Below are 18,964 nucleotides of genomic sequence, written 5' to 3'. Positions count from 1 at the left end.
GCTTCATTTTAGCCAATCCCATCATTACCATCTGCCACAAAAACCACCTCTTTGAGCACTCCTGAACCCCCTAAGGGAGAAAAAGAAGCAGAGAGCAAAGGAAAAGGTGAGTTCATGGGAAGGTTGACATAAAGCTGTATGTGATATCCAAAGTAATGACAGGAGGTTTATGGAAATGCACCACACATGAACGACTGATAACGGACTGCAGTGATTCTGGCTGACTGACATGAGTTTTCCTCCACCTGTTTATTAGCTAAACCCAAATTATAGATTAGTATGTCTTTCTGATAGTATTGAAAGTGCACTTACGGCATGTGCTTCTCATTGATACATCCTCGTTTTTTATTGTCTCTCTACAGTAAAAGAATACTGTAAGGCCAAATTCCACTATGAAGCAACTAACCAAGATGAGCTGGATTTAAAGGAGGGTGACATCATCCACATACTGAGCAAGGTACGGAACAAGCTAAGCAAATGTTTACCCAGCCACTGAGATCTCGAAATAAACCACACGTATTCAGGAAGCATTTTAAGACAGAGCATCCACATCAGGAATATGAAGCACAACAATTATTTTGTAATTATTTAAATTATGTAGAAATAAGGTAAAAGCATAGCATAATCTCTAAATAGCCTCTAAAAACGCTCATTGATGCAAACTAGCTGGAGTTGGTCAACATTTTTGCTAATTATGCCAGAGAAGTACAGGTATTTATACATTATAAATATATAAATATGAAGAATATTGACATTTGATGCATGGGTTAAATCACTCTTGTTAATGGTTTAAAGGAAAAAAATCACGCGAAGATGAAATTTGTCTTCATTTACAAAAACCTGTAGGACTTTTAATGCAATTGTTGCTAGTACAGAACTCTCAGATGAGGATTCTGATGTAGCGATCTGAAATGAAGAGTTTTTTTTTTTTTTTTTTGTGGATTATTTACTGTGTGCGTCTGATGCTGTCTGCAGATACATTGACAATTTATGAAACTGCAGCTGTTGTATTATATATCATACCAGTGTTCTGTTAGGAACCTAAGGATGTGTTTGTTTTAAGACACATGGAGACGGTTTTCCCATAGTCAGCTGATGTTTGTCAAAGGCCTTGAGCAGGAAGCAGATCAAAGTTAGAAATGACCACCATCTAGTGGCAAGGGACATGTCTGCATTTCCCATTCATAATAATCTGAATTTAAGCTTTTAAGGTATATTTTTATGAAATGAGCCATTTATATGCTTGAGGGTTTGATGGTTTTGATATTTTAGGACACAGGAGAGCCAGGCTGGTGGAGAGGAGAGATCAACGGCCGAGAGGGAGTTTTCCCAGACAACTTTGTAGCTCCGCTTCCTGAGACAGGCAAAGAGGTACATTTATATTTATTAATGCTGCTTTTTATGTCTACCTTGAGAGTGTGCATTTTTTGGAAAGGAAATAAAATCACACACACGCACACACACACACAAAAAAAAATCTGACTGTACTTTGGAAAGTTATTATTCTCAAAATTACTTCTCAGTTGTGGTAAGTAAATACGTACTAAACCGTAATCTTTAATCAAAAGTTTTTTTTTTTTTCCTTCTATGCAGACACTCCCATCCAAAGGCTTCGTTAAAGCTTCTCCTAAACCGGAACCAGAGGAGGTAGGCAATTCTTAACCTCTTGTTACACAATTAATTCTTGGAGTACACTTCATATTTAGAGAGATGTTGGGGATTTGATCTTGAAAGAAGCGTTTTAATCAATAGTAGCCACTTATCATCACCATATGTTTCATAAACATGGCTTTATTCTTGCTTTGGGTTCTTCAAGCTTAACCTGAGGATGCATGTTTAACTACATTTTGGCAAACTCTGCAACAACAGGCCATTTTTATCGTGAAATCATACTATTTGTTCAGAGCACCAGCTACCATGAACAAACAGAGGGTTTGTGTGGGCAAAAATTATGCTCTGCAACATCCATTTTCCAGAAAAATTCTGTGAAGCCACATACCCCTCCACCGAATGAGGTCATGGGTTGATATGCTCAAGGCATAAGTGACTTTCTTTCTTTCTTTCATCTTTTTTTAAACCTCTTCATTTTCAACCTCATTGCAATCATTGAATGATTGTATTTGTGATGCTACAGTTAAAATGGGATGACCTGAAGCTCATGTGATGGGTTGTGGAGGTCATCGAGCAGTTAATGAAAATGTGAAAGTGTTCATTCTTCCAAGGGACTCCAGGGAGCCCATGATCAATCCTTTATCCTATAAGCATCCGGTCAGGTGATGAGGCATTGATCTCTGTGTCAGGAGTGAAAGGGACGGAGGGCATTTACAGGCAGGCAATTTCTGTAGTGCATTATAATAGTGCATTCAAATACACAAGTATCCAAGATGTGATTAATAATAATAATGTATTTATATATGATCTATCTGTGTGTCTGTCTGTCTGTCTGTCTTGTTTAAACAGTCAATCTGTATTGTTTAGTTCTTAGAATATGACAGAACCCTTATATGATCATCTTAAATCAGCATGCATAATTGGTCATTCATAAGTGGTCATCCAGGAGTGAATGAATGACTCACACTTTACATGAAAGAAGTCATGCATGTGCATAAATTATATCAGTTGCATATGTTGATCTAGGCCTGTGCTACTGTTTGAACTCTTTCTCCTGCTGTGATTATTTGTGTTAAGTAAGGTGTTTTTTTCTTCTGATAATCTGTGCAGAGATTCATTAATATGTTAGTCATCAAATCCTTCAGAGCGGTCAAAAAGGTGGCCGGGGGATTTCCAGCCTCAGCAGTTTCATCTGTTTCAGTTCCTGTTCATTTTAATTTGTCAAGATCTTTAGAAGCTTGTATTTTATGTTACTCAGCCTCTAGAGATCACGTGTGAGGTGAAGATCCCTTCTTTGTCATCATTCTGATTAAATAGCTGTGTCCCAAATGATGCACTATACACTATGCACTTATTATTTTGTCATTTATAATATTTAATCAGAATAACAATTTGAGAACAATAAGGAGTTCACATGATCAAATCTGAGGAAAAGGAAGAGTTCACATGATCAAATTCACAAATTTGCTTACCATATTTTCATATTTGTGACTATAAGTCACACTTTTTTCATAGTTTGGCTGGTTCTGCGACTTATAGTCAGGTGCGACTTATTTATCAAAATTAATTTGACATGAACCGAGAGAAATGAACCAAGAGAAATGAACCAACAGACAACATTACCGTCTCCAGCCACGAGAGGGCGCTCTATGCTGCTCAGTGATCCTGTAGTCTACCACTTAGCAGCATAGAGCACCCTTTCGTGGCTGTAGATGGTAATGTTTTCTCTTGGTTCTAAATAAATGCGACTTATAGTCCAGTGCGACTTATATATGTTTTTTTCCTCATCATGACGTATTTTTGGACTGATGCGACTTATACTCATACTTATACTTATAGTCCGAAAAATACGTTAACCTAGAAATAAGGCACATTTTTAAAGAAATTTTTTTCATGTCAACATATCATTTGTTTAACAGACCTAAAAGGTTTATTTCAAGGTTTAAATGATATTTTAAATGGCAGGTTTGTTTATTTGGTTTTGATGTTTTTCCACAGAAGCCAAAGAAGCCCCCACCACCATCTAAAACCCCAGGTATGATGTCACATCTTTAACATAGCATTAAACATCTCACTGTTTACATACATTTGATTACGTTACTTTACTCTTCTCTTTTCATTTTAAGCTGCTATGAGACCGCTGAGGTATTAAAGAGTCTGAAGTGTCATCATACTCATTCTGGCTGAGGTTATACTCAGTGCCACTCTCACAATCATATGTGACAAGAGCCACAAAAGGCCGTTGTTCACCCAGAAATGAAAATTGTCATCATTTTTTTTCTTTTTTTCTTTTTTTTAACAAAGAAGACATTTTGAAGAATGTGGATTACCAAACCATGTCAGGTCTCAGGGACCAGCAGCTGTTTGGGTGGCTGTTTGGTTAGATGACAACATTTTCATATTTTGGTGAAACAACCCTTTAAAGCTCATTGTCATCAAACATCTTTCACTTGTTTTTGCCTGCCAGCCACCATCAAGATTCAAAATATGCTAGTTGCTGTTCGATTATTAGCTACAGGCAGCTAGCATGATTTGATGGTCTTTAATAGTGGTACTTGAGGGGAACATGCCAATATGTCTACGTCAGTATGTGAGTGGATCATAACTGGAGCAAGATGGCATACTGATTTAAGATGCGTCCCCTGTGGTTTTCGGAAGAGCTTGCTGGTGAACGCTAAGATAAGAGGTGATGCCAGCTTATCTGGCATATTCAATTATTGTAATTGAACGCAGATCCCTTGTCTGCCCACACATCAACAGCAGCATATTGAAATTGATTTGGACACCTCTTTCATAGCTCTTCATCTATTTTTAGCCTAAGCTGCAGCAATGAAAATGTCTTCAGAATTGTATGTTTGCTTGTATTTTATTTATAAAAGTGGGGTGGGGGGTATTTTAACTGACCCCATAAAAAATGTGTTATATGCAGCAAGTTATATTGTCCAGAATGTTTTTTTTTTTTCATTTAGTTTTAAATAAGTTGTTTTATTTATTTTGTTTGGAAATAATTGTTTAATTTTATATATATATATATATATATATATACACACACACACTTACAGCTGACTAGCATTAGTTTAGAAGGGCGGGGACAAAATCATATGATCTGCAACACAGATAATGCTGCTCAAGTCGTTTGTCCCTCACAGCTTTTTTCTGCAGAACATGCAAACAAAAAAAGCGGATGTTGTTATGCATCAAAGGGCACCGCGTCTTTCCAATTGCTTTTCAGAAGGCTTGCATAGAGGGTTGCAAAGATTCTGTCTGTCTCTCCAACCCACACAGGAAATGCAAGTCATTGACTGTATGTTTCCTATTCTCTTCAAACGTCTGTCTCAGAAGTCATATTGTTCTTTTATCTGCCGTGTCTAGAGCCGCTCTATCTTCAGCGTAGTACTTAAAAAAATCTAAATAAAATAAAAACATATTAACTCAGTCGTTATGCTTCGTTTCTCAGCCCTGAAACCAGAGGCCCCCAGTGTGGACAAGAAGCCCCCGCAGTCACGGCCTGAAGATAAAGGTAAGTGAGGGTTCACTGCCCAGTTCCTTTTATACCACAAAATCTTGTGTGCCAACTGTGGTGACACACAATGTCATGAAGAATGAAAAAGCAGAAAATGATGTGTAGTTATTCATATTGGTTATTATAACCAAATATCACGGTGATAATTTAATTGATTGTGTATTTGTTTTTATTCATTTGCTAAGCACTTTTTGGGAGTGAATCTTGCTTATTCAGGCATGCTTTCAATCAGGAACTGTTGTGATGCTGTCATTTCAGCTTTATACACAATCTTCCCTGCAAACAAGCACTGCGTCACAATGCATCTACATTGCTAAAGAGCAAGAGCCTGACATCACAACCTTCACGATGTAGACGGCCGCTTTAATGATTTAAAAAATGTAGTTATTTACAATTAGTCATTTAGCAGACACTTTTGTCCAAAGAGACTAACAGATGAGGACAATGGAAGCAATCAAAATCAATGTATTTAAATAGATTTTATAATAACTAACTGGATTATTTAAAGTGTTTTTCTGTTAGAGATGATTATTGTTATTATTATCATTTTAAACACAACTGTTCAAAAGTTTACGTCAGTATGACTTTTTTAAATGAAAATAATTTCAGCAGGGATGTATTCAGTTGATCTTAAGTGACAGTAAAGACATTTATAATGTTACACAAAATATATATATTTAAAAAAAATGCTGTTCATCTGAACTTTCCATTCATCAAAAAAATCCTTTAAAAGTGCATAGCTTGCACAGAAACATTAACTTTTTTCAACAGTGATAATAAAAATGTTTAAGCACCAAATGAATGTAATAGAATGATTTGTAAAGGATGATGTGACACTAAAGACTAAATTCAGCTCTACTATCGCAGGAATAAATATTATATAAAAAAAATATTAGAATAAAAAACTATAAATTGTTATATCCCAATGTTAACCCAATGCATAAGAGACATTAAATATCTTAACCACCCTAAACCTTTGAACAGCAGTTTTATAATAAAAGTCATACACACAAAATGCAATTTAAAGTTTACTTCAGCTGGCACTGATAGTGTTAAATAGCAGCTGATCTGCATAGTCTGAGCCATGTTGTTTTCAAAATTCATATTTTCATTATAATCTTTCATATATGATCAAAATGGACATTAGAATGGAATTTTTACTCATACTGAAAATTAATAATGGAAAATCGAGAGCTTATGACTTGCAATCAGATTGAAGCAGGAAGTGTGTATCGGTACTCAGCCTTATTTACAAAGTTAATATAGCTTAATATAGTTCATATACTAGTAGGTCAGTAAGGTCATCTGGTGTGTGGAAGTACTTCATATAAAATGTCGTTCACTCTGAATAGTATCTGCTATTGTGTTTGCATCAAAGACTTCCTGACAATTATTTTCTCAAACGAATGTACCTCTTCTGGAACATATATCTGATCATCTCTGTGGTATCTGAAAGCAGGCCTTCATGTTTTTCAGATAGAAGTCTCTCTTATTTAGAGCAAGTGTCACAAATTGAACAGAGGACTTGCGATGTGAATGTCAGAAAGAGTGATTTATATGACAAAAACGTTGAATTGAGAAGATAGAAGCAGATCAGTGTGATGCAAACATCCTGCCAAAATCTCTCCTGACCTACTTTGAGTCACGTCACTGTGAACACTTTGAAAGTGAAAGTTCCCGATGTCATTTGGACCAGTTCAGAACATTTAGGTGCATTATGAGTAACTGCATTGGCTTCAAATTCTCACATCTTTCAACTGATTTCTGAAATTGTGGGCTAAGAGCTAATTGATAAATAATTGATAGCTATATGAATTCTTATAATCAGTTGAAGGAACTAAAAATTTTGATGTATTAACCTCATTAAAATGTCTTGCATCTAGATAATTAACTCTCAGAACCTTATAAGATAGTGTTGTGCAAAAATAGTTTGTCTTGCTATGTCTGGGTATTAAATCAAACATATATAAACACATATATTTGTCCTTTTTCTCTTTAAAGTTGCCAAGCCCTTGCCTGAGAAGCCGGCCAAACCTGCTGGCCCCATCGTGCCCCCGAAAAAACCTGTGCCTCCCAGCAAGGCACTTCTACGTCCTTCCATCCACACAAAACGACCTGACTTGCCTCTCATTCCATCACCATCACCAGCCGCCAAGCAAGTGTTGGTGTCACAAGCTTTATCTTAATAGAGTTTGAGATTTTACAAGCACAACAAATTTGTAGCACACTTAAAAATATTAGTTTTTTGTTTCAGTATTTCATATTCATTTGTAGACCTTTCTTTTTAAATCAAGCATTACAAATTATTAATAGGGCATATTTAATTAAAATAATGTTTTTTTAATATATAAACCAAAAACAATATTATTATTTATATTTATACGTGTATTTTGGTAATGTATGCATAAAAATGTATTTTCCAGTATATCAGTATATTTCTCATTTTGCCATATTGGATAAAGCATGGTAATGTTACTCCGAGCTTGTTGCAATGCATTATAATGTTGTTGTTTTTTTTTCTATGAAGAAGATGTATATGTGATAGTATACCATACATCTTTAATCAAATTTTTTTTTTTTTTTTTTTTATGTATACTTTGATAGTGGACGTTGCAGGCAGTTGTTATAACTTTTCCTCATAAATCCCACAGGCAAAATGGAGAAGTTCCCCATATACGAACAAAGTCAGAGAGCGAACCTGTACCCATCAAGCCAAAAACTGTGGACAGCAGTGAGAAGAATTCAGAAACGGGTAAGTTGTTTCTACTGATATTGGTTTGTATTATTGACCATCATGTGGCAACAAAACCATAACAAAGTAGTTTAGGACTGTTTGCATGAAAAATAGACCCAGCTCACTCTGTTTACACATATAACAGCAAAACATAAAAGAACAGGTGTGCCTCTTTTTTATTAATTATTATTTTAACTGAAACTCAGCTGCTACCCACCAGTTGATAAACACCAGCAGAGGCCATAATGTAAGTGTTTGGAATGGCTTTGGTTCTTGTTAGCTCAGTTTTTCTCAACTGGGTTTGGGTGTAAAAGAGCTGTGTTTGTGGATTAGCACCATGGATCCCTTGCTGGGAGCATGATTACTCTTCCTGTACAGAGGATGATGGGCCAGATCTGTAGAGCAGGTTAAAAATGTAAAAAACTAGCTGTGAAAGACTGGTCAATTATTTCTGTTCAGTTGCCCTAGGCGCCATCTTTCCATTGTTGTTGTTTTTTGGTGGATTTTTAAAGGATTTATTTAGAAGTCATTGGCATGTTATTTTCGAAGATTTACCCTGTTTTGAATCCTTGAAATAAAACTGCTCAATTCTCACCAAACCCCTTAACCATTGATCAGAGAAATGTATTTTCGACTGTTAGAAGGTGTCAGCTTCTATGAATTATGAATCTTATTTTCGTGTGAATATTTTAGACATTTGATACACTATTATAACCACTGCAATGTAATTAAAATCTATTAAATTACCTGATAAGCGCAACTATCAGCTCAAGATTATTTTGATAAGTTCCAGTTAAGTCTAGCTGTTTGTATTCAATAAGTTTTTATGCATTACTTGTTAATACTGTGATAAAGACATGTTTAAATGCAGTTGCTCTTACAAGTATACTGGAAGATTCTTTACCTTGAAGGCACTGTGTTTTACTTGGAAAATGTCTTAAATCTACTTTAAAGTACGAAATAGATGAAAAGGAAACAATGGAAAAGAAGATTTCTGCAAAAAGGAAGCGTAATATTTAAATTGATCCTCTGTTTGTGGACACAAAAGCACCAAGATGTTGCTTCAGGCTGAAAGGCTGACAAAAGTAGCACGAAAGCTGCTATAAAAAGCATCTTTTTGAAAGGTTCTGAGCATGTCAGTGCAGCAGGGCTCTGGATTCTTTTTAGAAAATCATCCAGTTCGGCTCAAATATGAATTAATTCAGCTGAGATGGATCATGTTTGACTGTGTGACTGAAGGCTGTTCTTATGTGTGAACTGAATCTTTTGTGTCTTATTCCCGTAGTTAATCTCATGAGTTTTGACGATGTCTCCTCGGTCTCGGAGAAGTTGACCCACCCTACCGCACAGCGACCAAAGATGCCTGGCAAAAGACCTCCTGGTCACAGAGGCCACTCCGTGAGTACAAGATGCACTTTTGCTTAGTTTTGCCTTGGGCAATTTAATTTAATTTAATTTAATACTAAACAAACTAATGAAAAAGTCATAGATAATAACATAAAAATGTAAAACATTAATTTAGCACATTCATTAAGTGACATCCTTCCACGTGGAGATAAAACATGTTGCACCAATATTCTGTACATTTTTCATTTCATTAAGAAAACTAATTAATTGTGTTCACCTTAAAGAAAACATAATAAGGACATCAAATTTGATAAAAGTATATTCTGCGTATTGACTTTCTCCGTATTGATCAGTCAGCATTTATAATTGCTAATAAAAAAAATTAAGAAAAGTTGAGAAATGTTGTTTTAGTACTTTTTTTGAGTTTACAAAATGTCATGGGTGAAATCTGAGATGTTTCCTTAAAGGGATAGTTCACCTTCAGCTGCTGGTCCCCATTGACTTGAATAGTGTTTTTTTTTTTTTTTCTCCATACTAAGGAATTCAGTGAAATATAGTCCTGCAGGATGGGTAAACTAGTACCTACTAAAACTCTTTGTGCTACCATAAGCACACTTTTTGTTTTATTACATCTATTTTCATTTATAAATATAACATTTTTTGGTAACAGTTTAGTATAGGGTGCAATTCACACTAATAACTACTTGCTTATTAGCATGTCTATTATTAACATATTGGCTGTTTATTAGTGCTTATAAAGTACATGACATCCATAATCCTACCCAATACCCTAAACTTAACAACTAGCTTATAAACTATTAATAAGCAGCAAATAAGGGGTTAATTGAGGCAAAAGTCATAGTTAATGGTTAGTTAATAGTGAGAATTGGACCCTAAAATAAAGTTTGACCCATTTTTCTTATGATGTGAAGGATGGCATAATGGGGGTATCTGGCAGTTTTTTTTTTTCTGGATAAAAAAGGCTTTACAAATGAAGTCCCAGATAGGATGCGTTTCAAGTATAGTGCTATTCGTGCTTCTCTCTTCTCATGTTTTTGTAACATGCTCTGTAATGTCTTGCAGCCGAGCAATGAAATTGCTGAGAAAGCTGAGAAAATCGATAAGGTGGATGAAGTTGAAACTGCATCTTCCACGCCAAATTCGTTCAAGGTACTTCAAATATGTAGTGCACAATTCCAGTGGTGTACCTGAAAGCTCAAGTAGAACAACAGATATCTTACCAGAAAACGACTTTGGTAGAAGTTGAAGTCACCATTTAGAATACTACTTCAGTAAAAGTCATAAAGTATGTGTTATTTATTATACTTAAGTACAAAAAGTATATATATTTTTTTATCTTAAAAGTACTTTAGTATTGAAAATAAAAGTACAAGTACATGCAAAATGGAAAAGCAGCAAATATATATACAAATGTTCATACACAGCTTGAGTAACAACATTTTGTTCAGTTTTAACTCTTTTTATCCATTTTATATTTGGATAAGAATGAGAAGCACTTCATCTGTACTTAATGTCTTTCATTCAAACATAAGAAATTTGTTTTTGAAATCTGCATCCGAAAAATCATTTAGGTGTATTAACAGTTTACGTATCTCAGAGGGGACATGGATGCATTTAACCTGCAGTTACAGATGGATAAATAATGTTTGTTTGTTTGTTACATAAAACGTTGAATACTGATATTTGAAATAACTTAAAACATGAACAAAGTAGTCGAAATGTAAAATTTACAACCACCAGTAGGGGGCAACAAGTGACTTTTAATGAGTGAGTCATTGAGATTCAACAGATTCATTCAAACCACTGATTCATTCGGAAACAAAGCATTTGACTGTGTTAATGAGTGAATCACTGAATCATTTATTCGACTGATTCGTTCAAAAAGCTGTAAACACCATAAGTAAACACCATTGCTTAGAGACAAAGACATATATACTCTTTGATGCAAATCAGTGCTGTGATCTTTGTTCGGAACTATTTTCGTCAATAACAAGTAATATTATGTCTAAAACATAAGTCACTCTTTGCTTTACTGAACTTGTATAAAATATATTAAATGTGTTCTTGCTGATATTTGCAGAAGAACCTTTGTGTGATATAGATTAAGTTGACTATATTAAATTATATAAACATAAAAAGTCATACAGAAACATTTTTGCTGTCTGAAATTTAGAATTCCTTGAATTTTTAGTTTAAATAGACTAATAAATCATGTGCGTGATTTATACTTAATAATGTCCGATCACGCATCATTACAACAACACTTAACATATTATGGAGATGTTGCTGTATCGCAACACCCCTGACTCGGCTTGAGTGGGAAATGAATCATTGACAGTTGTGCGCGCACTTGTTTGCACATGACCAAAGGTGTTTTAGGAGTCTAACTTGTGCTAGACCACTGATTCATCAAACCTGCTTTCCTGGAGTCTGTGTTCTTCTGATTTCTTCTGCTCTTCTGAACAAATATGCTTCGGGGAAATGTTTCGGAGTAAAAGTATAGATTTTCATTAGGAAATGTAGTGGAGTAAAAGTTAAAGTTGGCTGAAATATAAAAACTCAAGTAAAGTACAGATACTCCCAAAAAATACTTAAGTACTGTAACGAAGTTAGACCACTGCACAATTCACACAAAGAAGAATGACATGGGCACATAAATAATGCATGTTGTTGTTGTTGTTGTTGTTGTTGAACTCTTTAATGCAAGAATCTTACTGTATGTGCCATTCTGTAATTTCTGAACCAAGTAATTAGATAACCTGTGGCTCCTTGAAAATACATCCCATGAAATTATGTTTTCAAGGGTTTGTGAGATAAACAGCAACTCTGATATGATCTCGACTGAATGTCTGGCTCTCTTTTTAAATGAGGCTTCAGTTCTAAAGACTTATTTTAGTATTTAGTGTTCTTTATATTAAGCTTATGTGAAGTCGACTGAAAACATTTCCACACGGTCACTCTTTTTAGAAATAAAGAGAAGAAAGAGATTGATAATGCTCTATTGATTGTACAGTATCATCTGAATCATGTTTGAGTGTCTGGTAATTTTTTTTATTAAATTAGCATGTCATTATTTGGTTTATCACGATTTATTTATAAAATAATGTGGCTGTAGTTTGATGGATGATATTTTCTCGTTAAAGCAGCAGCTTTCATGTTCAGCAGGGTGCACATAAAAAATACAATCTAAAAAGTACTGAAATAATTTATTTATCTAAAAAAAATTACTACAAGTTTCTACTAAAGTTGGTAAAACAATGAACATTTGAACAAGAGGTGTTAATATAGTTAAAATTTTACAAATGATTTCAAGAAATCAAGCAGTTAAGTTATGCTATGTATTTGCATGTGCATTGTATCCATATTTGATTTTATTATTAGCATTATTTAGCATCGGCATTATTTAGCATTAACATTATTTTATTCACTCTAAATATTGTCACACAAATCAACATATCTTTATTTGATGTTTATGTGGAAAATATATCATAGAGTGCTCTGCATTCAGAATGCACACTATAAGTGAATCACACTTTGGACAAATGAACTCAGACCACCTCTTTTGACTTTTTTCTTGTGTTTTATTAATATCTCACATTTTTAGCCTGAGAAATGTTTCATTTCATTACATTTAAGTGGAATGACTAATGTTCCTCTTAAGCAGAAATTTTCAGCAATTACGATCATGACGTCAGTCTCTCAGCTGGAAACACCTTAGAGATTGGTTTGAGGTCAGTCTTGTAAATTAGGCTATTAGGGGACTAGTTTGGAAGTAGTTTATAAAAGTTAAGTGTATTTCCATATACTCTTACAGTTGTACTGTTTGCGAAACACATGGCATTGAGTATTTTGTTGTTTTATACTAATTGATACACTGGATTTTGTTTTACTTGCAGACGTCTGTCTCATCACCCTTACCATCTTCGGTGCCTAAAACAGTTTCAGCAACCCATATCACGCCTGAGCCCAAACCAAAACCTGACAAGGAAGAGGAGAAAGGATCTGAACTGGAGGAAATGAAGACTCAGATAAAGGAGCTAGTGCTGTCTATAGAATTACTCAAGACAATACAATCGTAAGTGATAATGTTGCTTCATGCTGTTTGTTTTCTTGTATTCTGTACTGGTTTTGTCTATAAAATATAATGCACAAAAGCTGTTTATTTGAAATATCATCGCATTTGTAAATGAAGTATTTAGAAATCACTTATGACATAAAGGTTGAAAACCTCTGCTGATTTTCATAATTCTGTAACCTCTTTCATAACTTTGCAGGAGAGAGCTAAGTGAACTCCGAAAAGAGCTGGATGATGAACGACTCAAACGAGTGGCCCTGCAGGTAAAATGATCTTTAAATCAGAAGTTCTCTTCACGGCTTGTCAGAGTTTGTTAGTTTGATGGAAACGGATGTCATAGTGCTGTTTCTGTGGGCAGTGAAATGCAGGCGGGATACCTTGGCTTTGCTTCCACTCTCAGCTGGGTGAACACAAAGGGGTCTGACTCAGCTCGGATTCTCCTGCTGAGCGTTTCTCACACTCACTGAACATAAAAATGAACAATACTTTACCTAAAGTCCACTAGCTTCTAAGAGATATTGCACACACAAAGCCTAAGGTATCGGTTGTGGTGATTGAGGCGATCTGGAAAACAACCTGAAACTCACCAAGCTTTCAAAAAAGACCAATTTTCTTTGCATTTGTAGATATATTTATAAACTTATATTCACTGATAAAACATTTGCCTTGTGTTTTCTGTAAATTGCTTTTATCTCACATTAATGATGCCATTATTTAGAGATCAGCGCAGCCGATGGCTGATATATGATGCGGATTTTTTTGGATGATATGTTTGGCCAAATTTCTTTTCCTTTTTTTTTTTTCATTCATCTCATAAAAGTGAATTTGAGCAAATTATTATAGTTAATAATAATTCTGTTATTTTTGAAAATTCTAAAATGTAGTTCTGAGAAACTGTAGATGAGTTTGTTTCTTCATTGGAACATATTTGGCATTACATCACTTGCTCACCAATGGATACTATGCAGTGAATGGGTGCCGTCAGAAGAGTCCAAACATCACAATAATCTAAAAGTAATCCACATAAACCCATCAGTCAACATCTGAATATAAAAGCTGTGTGTTTATAATAAACAGATCCATCAAGATGTTTTTAACTTGCTTCTGGATAAAACACAAATCTGTCATCCATAATATTGCTTTCTCCAGTGGAACAAGTTGTCTCACCTGAATCAAGAGAGAAATATGCACAGATCAAGCAAAAAATTGTTCTAAACAAATATGTCTGTGATTTTGATATGATAGGACATGTATGTGACCCTGGACAACAAAACCAGTCTTATGTCGCTGGGGGATATTTTTAGCAATCGCCAAAAAGAAACATTGTATGGGTCAAAATTATCGATTGTACTTTTAATACCGAAAATCATTAGGATATTAAGTAAAGATCATGTTCAATTAAGATGTTTTCTAAATTTCCTAACATAACTTTTGATTAGTAACATGCATTTGCAAGAACTTAATTTGGACAATTTTAAAGGTATTTAGATTTTATGCACCCACAGATTCCAGATTTTCAATTAGTTGTATCTCGGCCAATACTGTCTGATCCTAACAAATCATACATCAATGGAAATCTTATTTATTCAGTGTTCAGATGATGTATAAATCTCAATTTATCAAAGAAATTGACACTTAAGACTGGTTTTGTGGACCAGGGTCACATAAGGTATTTTGGGCAGGAGTGACTGTTTAAAGTTAAAACGTACGAACATCCTGCTTTTTACTGCACAAGACGTTAATTGATGGGCTGGAGTCATGTGGATCACTTGTGGATTCTTGTGATGTTTTGTTTGGACTCTCATTCTGACGGCACCCATTCACTGAAGAGAATGAGCTTATTTCTCCAAATCTGTTCTGATGAAGAAACAAACTCTTCATCTTGAGTAAATGTTCGATTAAATTACATTTTTGGGTGAACTATTCCATTTAAAACAGGTTAATAGTGCTTACAAAATATTTATTTAAAAAAAAATGCACTATGTGAAGAAAAATGTGTCTGCTTGTTTCCAGATGGAGATAGAAAAACTGAAGAAGATTGTACAATCAACATGAAATCAGGCATCCTGAACTGAACTGATGGCTCCGCTGATGTATCACGAGTGGAAAGCGACCTTCAGATGAAGCGTCGGATATCGTTCATGTCATCTTTACACTCACTGACTTGCTCCACAAATTGTAAGATTCAAATATTTGCACATGATGAGGTTTTTTTTCTAGGTTTAGAAAAGTGTAATTATGACAGATGTATATGTTTGGTGTCCTTTTTTTTTTTTTTTTTTTGCCAACAAAAATGATTGAAGCCTTACTTTACTACTGTGCTGGATATGCAGTCTGTGCACTTACTGAGAAGTGCAGTGGATTATGCATTCAAAACTACTGAGCCTGTATAAATGTTGGATTATGTTATTTCTTTGCTTTTTTATGACATGGGTTAGTTTTAAAAAAAACTTATGATCTCAGCAATATTCTGTCTATATTAGCCTCTCTAGATGATTATCAAATGTATGGCATACTATTGTTTCCATAGGGATGATGTATTCTGTTTGTTTGTTTGTTTGTTTGTTTGTTTATTTGTTTGTTCGAAAGGGAGAATGTTTATTTTTTGTTTTTCTCTAACATTCCTATCCAGGGTAACACTATTGTGCCTGTTAAGATTTTTACAAGTGTTAATACTGGGAGATCTCATACTATATAAATATAAATATATACATACAAACATACACAAACACACACATATATATAATATATGTTTGTGTGTTTATGTGTGTATATACTTAGATCTACAGCATGATATATTTTTATTGTCTACTGATTGTGACATCATAAAGAAAATGTACTGGGTTTTTGTATCTGTCTCTGGTTTAAAACATTCAGACTTCAGCGAGCAGTGTAATTTCCCCATATGAATGGCAAGAAATCCATTTTGCAATTTAAGCTGCAGTTTAATGGCACATATTGCCAGTGGTTTTGATCTGCTGATCCACCCCCTTGAACGTATAACAGTGAAACATGGAAATTGGAAAGATTTTTTTTGTTTTTTGGCACAAGCCTTTCTGAAAATGCTTTCTACTTGACTGGTTGGCTAGTTGAAACAGCTGGCACGATCTAATACAGGTGTTAAACCACAGTCAAACATGGGAGCTTGTTTAAAAAAATAAAACAATACTCTGTCTTTTAACATCAACCAGAAATAATGTATCCACACCGGCTGTGCTGTAGAAGTACTGCTGACCAAAATTGATTTTTTTATCAATTGGTTCTGATCCTAGAAACATGCAGTAAATTAAGCACTTTCAGGTACAATGAAAAGTGCCCATTCCTCAGGCCTCTTAAACTAAAAATACATTTTTAATGCATTCCTGATCAGGGATTGTATGTTTGTCTCTGTGTGAGATTGAGGTTGCTGAAGCGGAAGGATGACAGGTTGATCCCTAAAGCAATAAACAGACATCCCTTTTTTGGTTTCCATTTTTCCATTGGTTCTCCCATTTTTCATTGTTGGAAGAATTTGTTTATGTTTTGTTTTGTTGCAACAGCTTTAAAGGATCTCTCGTGAAAGTACATAGGAAAGAAATTATTCATCTCTGTCATCTGAAATTTGGTAGAACACATTCCATTTTATTGTTTTAAGATCTGTTGTGCGCATTCAGCATTTATCAAAATGATCTTGTTTACATGATTAACACCCCCCAAACTAAATAAATGTCATGTTTATTTACAGAGATTGTTCTGGTCTCTGTAATTTTTAAGGTGTTCTGAATTTTCATATTTTAGTTCGATCAGAGAGCAAGGACATTTTGAGATGTCACAATTATGTACTTAAAGGGTTAGTTCACCCAATAATCAAAATTATGTCATTAATAACTCACCCTCATGTCGTTCCAAACCCGAGGACTCTGTTTATCTTTGGAACATAGTTTAAGATATTTTAGATTTAGTCCGAGAGCTTTCTGTCCCTCCATTGAAACTGTGTGTACGGTATACTGCCATGTCATCAAAGTAGTCCATGTGACATCAGAGGGTCAGTTAGAATTTTTTGAAGCATTGAAAATACATTTTGGCCCAAAAATAGCAAAAACTACTTTATTCAGCATTGTCTTCTCTTCCGGGTCTGTTGTGAGAGAGAATTGAAAACAAAGCAGTTTGTGATGTCCGGTTCGCGAACAAATCATTTGATGTAACCGGATCTTCTTGAAACAGTTCACCAAATCGAACTGAATCATTTGAAACTGTTCGCGTTTCCAATACGCAATAATCCACAAATAACTTAAGCTGTTAACTTTTTTAATGTGGCTAACACTCCCTCTGAGTTCAAACAAACCAATATCCTGGAGTAATTCATCTACTCAAACAGTACACCGACTGAACTGAAGATGAACACCGAGCCAAGCCAGATAATGAACAAAAGATTGACTCGTTCTCGAGGTCTCACAGGTTTGGAACAACATGAGGGTAAGTTATTAATGACATAATTTTGATTATTGGGTGAACTAACCCTTTAAATGGGTCACAAAGAACAGGAAACTAATGGAAACCGCAGAGCTGGATTCAGCCCAGATCTGGACAGAATGACATGCTTCAAAAACACTCACATTTTCATCTGCCGAGCTGATCAGAGCCAGTTTACATTCCTTAACGGTTGGTCTCTGCAGCCCCTGAGAGAGCATGCCTGTGAGCATGGCCTACCAGACTATGCTCAGTTCTGTTTTTGACCACGGATACATGCAGTCCATCACTGATCTTATATAACAAAGCCAAGCAGATATCAGGATTAAGACAAGTCACCTTTATTTATATATAGTGCAATTTCTAAAAATGCATAAACCGTTATTATTCAGTTGAAGTTGATTGTTGGTACAGAACCATGTATTAACACTAAGCTGAGACTATATTTACATTTATTCATTTACCAGATGCTTTTATCCCAAGCAACTTACAATATATAATACAATATATGCAATATATTTATATAATACAATATTTTTTATATATATATATATATATATATATATATATATATATATATATATATATATATATATATATATATATATATATATATAATAAAAACAGTAGGAATAAAAAGTGGAAAGGAAATTGAATAGATAGAGGGTTCATTGATTTATTATTATTATTATTATTATTAAAAGTAGCTAATAGAAAAAGAATGTTAATGTTAGAGGGTCAAGTTTTATAATAAATAAAATACAAGTACATAGAACAAATAGAATCTTTGTATTTACTCTTAAACATGGCTGAATCAGGGAATTGTTTATTCGTGACATTCTGAAGGCAAATTTGGTCAATCTAAGGACACTATACAGATGCTGCATCCTCAGTAATGAACTGAATTAGATTTTGAGTGCTAATTGCTTGCTTACAAACGTAACCTTTCTTATTGATAATAATAATAATAATAAAAATAATGCACAACTCTACCGCATAATTGCTTAATTTAGTAAATCAGCTGACATCTCATAAACTTGAGTGTTGACACTCTCATAGGGTTGTTTTGTGCTCTTTCCTTGAAAGCCCTTGAACCAAACCCGTGACTGTCAGTGGTGTCCATTAATTTGTGTGGTAATGTGCCCTTTTAAAATTCTTTTGTTGTGGCCATAACCATAACAATGGTTTCACTCAGGGCCTTTTT

General features: G+C 34.5%; 1 protein-coding gene across 2 annotated transcripts in view; it reads left to right on the top strand.

Annotated features, from left to right (window-relative positions):
* LOC113062845 (CD2-associated protein-like) overlaps positions 1-17,038 on the top strand; it is a 38,178-nt gene extending 21,140 nt beyond the window's left edge. Inside the window, exons 7-19 of one of the 2 annotated variants that reach the window (XM_026232872.1) lie at positions 13-106; positions 363-457; positions 1,273-1,371; positions 1,594-1,647; positions 3,610-3,646; positions 5,069-5,131; positions 7,136-7,289; positions 7,786-7,886; positions 9,154-9,266; positions 10,299-10,385; positions 13,133-13,311; positions 13,511-13,574; positions 15,325-17,038. In XM_026232872.1, the coding sequence (XP_026088657.1) occupies positions 13-106; positions 363-457; positions 1,273-1,371; positions 1,594-1,647; positions 3,610-3,646; positions 5,069-5,131; positions 7,136-7,289; positions 7,786-7,886; positions 9,154-9,266; positions 10,299-10,385; positions 13,133-13,311; positions 13,511-13,574; positions 15,325-15,366 (1,182 nt within the window). In that variant the 3' untranslated portion in view covers positions 15,367-17,038. Of the gene's footprint in view, positions 1-12; positions 107-362; positions 458-1,272; positions 1,372-1,593; positions 1,648-3,609; positions 3,647-5,068; positions 5,132-7,135; positions 7,296-7,785; positions 7,887-9,153; positions 9,267-10,298; positions 10,386-13,132; positions 13,312-13,510; positions 13,575-15,324 lie in introns of both variants that reach the window. The other variant, XM_026232871.1, reaches the window with a different exon arrangement.
* Positions 17,039-18,964: the final 1,926 nt, after the last annotated feature.

Source organism: Carassius auratus, chromosome 45 (genome assembly GCF_003368295.1).
Source record: "Carassius auratus strain Wakin chromosome 45, ASM336829v1, whole genome shotgun sequence".
In the NCBI taxonomy this organism is placed as follows: Eukaryota; Metazoa; Chordata; class Actinopteri; order Cypriniformes; family Cyprinidae; genus Carassius; species Carassius auratus.
Note: the sequence above shows the minus strand (reverse complement) of the source record. Positions and strands in the feature narration are given on the sequence as shown.